The sequence below is a fragment of the Glycine soja genome, chromosome 9 (assembly GCF_004193775.1).
Source record: "Glycine soja cultivar W05 chromosome 9, ASM419377v2, whole genome shotgun sequence".
NCBI classification, from domain to species: Eukaryota; Viridiplantae; Streptophyta; class Magnoliopsida; order Fabales; family Fabaceae; genus Glycine; species Glycine soja.
Genome location: NC_041010.1, coordinates 23,140,277 through 23,147,715, shown reverse-complemented (window position 1 = coordinate 23,147,715; position 7,439 = coordinate 23,140,277). Strand labels below are relative to the sequence as shown.

At 35.7% G+C, this 7,439-nt stretch overlaps 1 protein-coding gene across 1 annotated transcript; it reads left to right on the top strand.

Annotated features, from left to right (window-relative positions):
• Positions 1 to 313: 313 nt before the first annotated feature.
• LOC114368272 lies at positions 314 to 859 on the top strand. Its single transcript, XM_028325591.1, has one exon. The coding sequence runs from the start codon at positions 314 to 316 to the stop codon at positions 857 to 859; it is 546 nt and encodes a 181-aa protein (XP_028181392.1).
• Positions 860 to 7,439: the final 6,580 nt, after the last annotated feature.

Sequence of the window (7,439 nt, the reverse complement as noted above, 5' to 3'; positions counted from 1 at the left end):
TGGAGACATGACCAGATTTTGGGAGGACAAATGGTTAGGGGGGGACAAAACTTTAATGGACAAATTTCCTACGCTGTATCAAGTTTCTAACCAACAACAGCAAACTATCAGCCTCATGGGAAGCCATAAGGAGGAAGGGTGGGAATGGAATTTCAATTGGAGGAGAAACCTATTCGATAGTGAAGCTTCAATGGCTGCAGAATTCCTAGAGGAAACTTGACTGATATCAGTTCAACAACATGGAGCAGATTCTTGGATTTGGAAGCAACATTCGAGTGGTATTTATTCGACCAACACTGCTTACAAGTTTCTGATGGAGGAAATAAGTGGGGATCCAGTGGATGGGAGTTTTGTGTTTCTGTGGAAGCTTAAGATACCACCTAAGCCAAAGATATTTACCTGGCGACTCATCAAAGATCGCTTACCAACGAAGCTGAACCTAAGAGGGAGACAAGTGGAGATAACTGACCCAATGTGCCCGTTATGCAACAATTCCGAGGAGGATGCAGCACACCTTTTCTTCAATTGCAGCAACGTCCTCCCCTTGTGGTGGGAGTCACTTTCATGGGTTAAGTCAGTGGGTGCTTTCCCCAAAGAACCCAAAGATCATTTTATGCAGCATACTATAAGGAACGCTACACAATCAAAAGATATGAGATGGAGCTGCTGGTGGATAGCCCTCACAAGGACCATATGGCAACACAGAAACAAGTTGGTATTTGATAATCAAACTTTTAACGCAACCAAGCTTATGGATGAAGCACTTCTTCTTCTATGGTCCTGGCTTAAAGCAATGGAAAAATATTTTGATACACATTTCAATCAGTGGTCCTCTAATCTGGCAGATGCCTTTATGTAATCAGAAAGGGAATGTACTGGACTTAGATCATAAATATTGAGGATATAGGAGTTAAGAAAGGTTTGTTGGACTTAGACAAATGGGCTCAATCAAGAATGTATATGAAGTAATTACGTAAAGGAGAAATCCTTTGAAGTAGGAATATGTTAACCTCTAGAGAAGTGAAAAGGTGTACTGAGACTTTACTTTTCTTTTGAAAATGGTCCATTACTTTTTTAACTATTGATTATATAATCAATAGTTATTACTCTGTAATTTTGTTTTATAAAGTACAGTCCATGCTTTAATTAGAGGAGCTAAATTCAAAAAGAATAAAGAAATTCAATTTAACAGTCCAATTTCATTGTTATGAAATAAACTTGTGTATTTTTTTTTTGTTTCACAAAAAACTACAACAACTGGTCTGAAAAAAAACACAAGTTGCTACACACTCCTATAACTCAAGCCATTTAAGCCACTACAATTGATTAATTGTATAAGAGCTTGGGATGTGAATGGAATCAGAAATTTAAATTTCTATTACTTTCACTATACCAAAAAGAGAAAACTCTCTCTCTCTCTCTCTCTCTCTCACACACACACACACACACACACAAGCCTATTTAAATCAGCATTTATAGCAACTGAAATGCTATTCTTTTATTTATATTTGTTGATATGATAGTACATTTATGTCAATATTAAAGCCAGAGCTGCGGGCTACATGTTCCTCCTTGCAACCTCCTCAGCCCCCTCACACTCACACTTTGAATAAACAAAGAAAAGAAAAACGGGTTGCTAATGTTGGGTAATTAATATTCCAACAGCACCCATACATAAAACACTTTAACATTTAATGCAAACACCCCCCCGACTTACAGTTATATTAATTATTAACCTTACTTTCACTTTTACTTTTTCTTACCTTGGAATTCCAGTGGGGTCAACCTCTAAAAGCTGGAATGTTTGGCAACCTCTCATCAGCAAGTTTGAAACTAAAGTAGCAAAATGGAAGCAGAGATGCCTATCTATGGGAGGCAGGATATCCCTCATCAATTCTGTCTTAACAGCTCTTCCTATTTACCTATTGTCTTTCTTTAAAATTCCTAAAAAAGTGGTGCATAAGGTAGTATCTATCCAGAGGAAGTTTTTATGGGGAGGAGGCTCTGAGGCAGCTAAGATTGCCTGGGTTAATTGGGACTCTGTGTGTCTTTCCAAGAACAAAGGAGGGCTCGGGATTAAAGACCTGTCCAACTTTAATGAAGCCTTGCTTGCTAAATGGGGGTGGGAATTGGCAAACAATCAGAATCAGCTCTGGGCTAGAGTCTTGATATCCAAATATGGAGGGTAGAATGCACTATGTTATGGCAGGGACAGTGCACATTTCTCTCATTGTGCTATATTTTTGTAGTTGGGTTTGGCAGAATCTGCCTTTGTAATTATCTATTATTTTCAGTACACCTAGTACTGAAGCTTTATTAATACTATCTCATTTTTGCAGTGAAAAAAAAAACACTAACAAAAAAATGGATAAAAGAGGGGGACAGCAACAACTTCTATTTCCATAAACTAATCAATTACAGCAGGAGGACAAGGGGTTATGGACTGGTGGTTGAAGGACAAGGGGTTCCAGCAACTAGTGGAGCAGCAATGGGGCAACTAGTGGACCACAATTTTGCCTTGTATTTTTTTAATCCTCTCTTCAGTACACCTAGTACTGTATTATATATAATACTATTGATTTTTGCTGTGCAAAAAATAAAAACCATACAAGAACAAAAAATGCTATTCAAGAAATTGAGGCAGCTACCAGATTTTTAGAACATACAACAAAGATTCATATTCATCCACATTCAATACATTGTTGGAAACGGAGAGCAGAACCTAATGGATACACAACAAGGAGCACATACCTTTTGATGCAAGAAGAAGCAACTGACAAAAATAGTGAGGAGAACCTAATGGATACACAGCTTTCCAAGCAACACTACCTGCATTCCAAACCCTAGCTAGTAGTAGTAACTAATTAAGAAACTAACTAACAATCTATAAGAACAAAGAGCACAAACACCACGTACGCGGAAGCACAAACTTACAATGAAGACATGAAGCTTACCTCGAACACAACAGCGACAATGCCGACGAGATTGTACCTCAGCTGACCACAAACACCACGTACTACCAGTCAAATGTACCTCAAGTGACCACCAATTCGCCAATCCTTGCACCAGAAACCAAAAAAGGTCCTTAGCTTAACCACGAGTTCCAAAAACAGACCTAGCATGGTCACGCTCTTCAGTTCAATAGAACAACACAGGTAGACGAAGCGTACCTGTGACGGTCTTCAGTGCAATAGAGAACAACAGCCTTCGATGTTAACAGTGCAATGGAGAAGAGAGCGCGAAAGGGTTCACAGAGAAAAAGAAAGCACGAGAGGGTAAACGGAGAAGAAGGGAGTGCGAGCGAAATAGGTCGCGTCAAATACACTTTAAAATGTTAGTTTAACATCGGTTTTCAATAAAACACCGATGTTAACAAATTGATGTCAATAAAACCGATGTTAACTGATTATATGTTAACATCGGTTTTCTTGAAAACCGATGTTGGAGTCACTTCATTAACATCGGTTTCCATAAAACCGATGTTAAGAAATACACATTATTTACAATTATGCCACCGCGTTTACGTTAACATCGGTTTTTGACAAAACCGATGTTAATCCGCCGATGTTAAATCAGCTTTTTCTAGTAGTGTTCTTTCAAAAGTCACAACTTTTTTAAGTGACTAGTTTTAAAGAAATTGCCAAGAGTCACAAACTTTGACTTAAGTCATCAAGAGATTTTAAATATGTGACCATGGCATGAATTTAAAAAGGATCTATAATCGATCTATTATCTATCTTTCAATCTATCTTTCAATATCTTCTTTCATCTCTTTCAACACTTTAAACAGATCTTTCTGATTTGTTTCTCTTCATCTTTCTAAAAGTTTTTGTTCAACACTTTCTCTTCCAAGAAAAGTTCTTTGTTCAAAAACTTGTGCTATTCATCTTTTTCCTTCTTTTCTCCCTTTGCCAAAATAACAGAAGGACTAACCGCCTGAATTATTTTGTGTCTCTCTTCTCCCTTACAAAAGATTCAAAGGAATAACTGCCTGAGAATTCTTTTGATTCTTCCCTTCCCCTTAAGCAAAAGATTTCAAAGGACTAACCGCCTAAGATATCTTTTGTTTCCCCTTTACAAAGATTCAAAGGACTAACCACCTGAGAATTCTTTGTCCCAACACATTAGAGGGTACATCCTTTGTGGTACAAATAGAGGGTACATCTACTTGAGGATTGTTATACTGAGAACAAGAGATGGTACATCTCTTGTGGATCAGTTCAAGTGGAGGGTACATCCACTTGGTTATTCAAAGAGAACAAGGGAGGGTACATCCCTTGTAGATCTTTGGCTTGTAAAGGATTTTACAAGGTTGAAAGAAATCTCAAGAACTGCATGTTGCTTGGGGACTGGATGTAGGCACGGTTTGTGGCCGAACTAGTATAAATCTTGTGTTTGTCTTCTTCTTCCCTACACTCTTTAATTTCCGCTATGTACTTTTAGTTATCGCTTTTACTTTTGGTTAAGTTTCTTTTTATGTTCCTTACTTTCTTAACTTAGTAGTAAAAGCCTAATTAAATCTAGTAAAATTAAGAAGGATAAGTTTTCTAATTAGTCAAGGCAAATTAATAATTAATTTGACCCCCCCCCCCTTCTTAATTATTCCGAGGCCACTTGATCCAACATTTTTGAAATGGTCTCTAAGAGACTTTTTTATCTATGCCATAGCAAATATTCCTCTAATAGAACCTACTTTAATTTCTTGTGCAATACATGATTGCAAACAATGTTATTAGCTAGACTTGCACTCTTCATTGACTCGGTCGGGGTATTGGGCCACTTTGTCAGGGGTCAACGTAGTGGGTGATCAATTGACCTGTATGTTGGACAAGTGACCTCAATAACTTAAGAAGGATAGACTTAGAATGCAGAAGAAGAAGCAGCAACCAATTTAATAATGTTTTTTAAATATGCAAGACAAAATTGATTGCAATAAAACAAATGAGATAAGGGAAGAGAGAAATGCAAACTCGATTTATACTGGTTCAACCACTTCCTGTGCCTACGTCCAGTCCTCAAGCAACCCACTTGAGATTTTCCACTCTTTGTAAAACTCCTTTTACAAATTATGAACCATATAGGGATAATCCTTCCCTTATGTTTAGGAATCCTTACAACTTAAGAGACCATCGGTCTCTTAAACAATTTCCTTTGAATAAGAAGAAGAAGAAGTTTCTCTCTTTAAGAAAAGGATATTACAATTGAAGAGCAATCAAAATTCCTTATTGAATATGCAGGTGTTAGACCAAGGAATCCTTTTTGAGAGGATAAGACATTTCAGTTCAGAAAAACTCTCTTTCAAAAAATATGTGTCCCAAGTCACCTATATATATAGAAGTTATTTGCCTTGACTAATTAAAATCATTGCCTCGGAATAATTACCTCGGAATAATTAAGAAGGGGGGGGGGTCAAATTAATTATTAATTTGCCTTGACTAATTAGAAAACTTATCCTTCTTAATTTTACTAGATTTAATTAGGCTTTTACTACTAAGTTAAGAAAGTAAGGAAGTTATTTTAATGGTCATTCAAAATCATTTGAAAAGATGTGACTGATAGAAGTTATTTTAGAGAATTCCTCATTGGTAATCGATTACCAAAATGGTGTAATTGATTACACAGTTGTTTTTTGAAGAGTTGTGACTCTTCACATTTGAAATTTGAATTTTAATTCTGGTAATCAATTACATACACTCTGTAATCGATTACAGACTTTGAATTTTAAATTTAAATTTCTAAAGGCTTTTTTAAAACATTCAAAACTTCTGGTAATCGATTACAAGTCTTGTGTAATCAATTACAAGCTTTCAAAAATATTGAAAACATTTTAAAACATTCCAGTAAGCATTTTGGCCACTGGTAATCGATTACAGTCACTGGTAATCGATTACTAGAGAGTAAATATCCCTTTTAAAAGCTTTTGAGAAAAACCTTTTGCCATAACTTATTCATCATCAATTTGGAAACTTCTTGTTGGACAAGTGGCCTCAGAAATTTTAAGAAGGGGGGTTGAATTAAGATTTCGTTGACTATTCCTAATTGAAAATTTCCCTTTCTTAGATATTCCCTAGATTCAATTATTTCTTTAATTGTAAGTTACTCAAATAAAAAATAAGGAGAAGTAAACTTAAAGAAATATAAACACAACAAAAAGTAAAAGAGATTAAGGAAAGAGAGAATGCAAAACTGGATTTATACTGGTTCGGTCACAACCCATGCCTACGTCCAATCCCCAAGTAACCCGCTTGAGATTTTCACTATCCTTGTAAAATCCTTTACAAGCAATGAACCACAAAAGACTTCCCTCCTTTGTGTCCAGTGATAACAACCAAGAAGTTATATCCACTTCTTGCAATGAACCCAAAAGACGTTGGTCTTTTGTGTCCAATGATCAACCAAGAAGCAAATCCTGCTTCTTGCAATGAAGCCGAGGAACGTTGGTCCCTTGTGTTCAGTATTTGCAACCAAGAGTAGGTCTCTTGAAAAGCTTTTTGTAAGAATGGAGGAGAGGAAGAAAATAGAATAGCACAAGTTTTTGTCCAATGAACTTTTCTTGACAAATCAAGTGTTCAACAAAAACTTTTAGAAAGATGTTAAGAATGATCAATTTGAAATTTGTGTCATGGTCACATATTTATAGCCATTTGATGGCTCTTGAAGAAACCATGTTAAAAGTTGTGACTTTTGGCAATTTCTTCAAAACCAGTCACTTTAACAAGTTGTGACTCTTGGCAAAAACCAATCATTTTAAAAGTTGTGACTCTTGACAATTTTTTCAAAACCAGTCACTTTAAAAGTTGTGACTCTTGGCAATTTTTCAAAACCAGTCACTAGTAATTGATTATCATAATGGTGTAATCGATTGCACAGTTTATTTTATCAAAAGTTATGACTCTTCATGTTGAGGTTTGAAATCCAACGTTCAAAAACCACTGGTAATCGATTACAAATATTGTGTAATCGATTACACTATTTTGAAAATATTTTGTCACAAGTTGTGACTCTTGAGATTTGAAATTCAACATTCAAAAACATTGGTAATCGATTACATACCCATGGTAATCAATTACTACTTTGTAAAACAGTTATAAAACTGTTTTGGGCTTCTGGTAATCGATTACTGTCTTATGGTAATCAATTATCAGAGAGTAAAAACTCTGATAAAAGATTTTTCTTTGAAAAATTCTTTTTATACTTATCTTGATGCTTTTCTTGAGGTTCTTGCATATCTTGAGTTTTCACTTGAATCTTCTTGATTTCTTTAATCTTGTTTGAATGGATCTTTAATAATCTTTGGCATCATCAAAATAATCTTGGAAGCTTTGCTTCTACACTTCTTTCTAAGACTCTAGAGACTAACTTCATCATTTATCTTGGATTTCTTGGAGTCTTATTTTGGATCAAACTTGAGAAGCACGTTTCTTTGGCATCAACAAAAC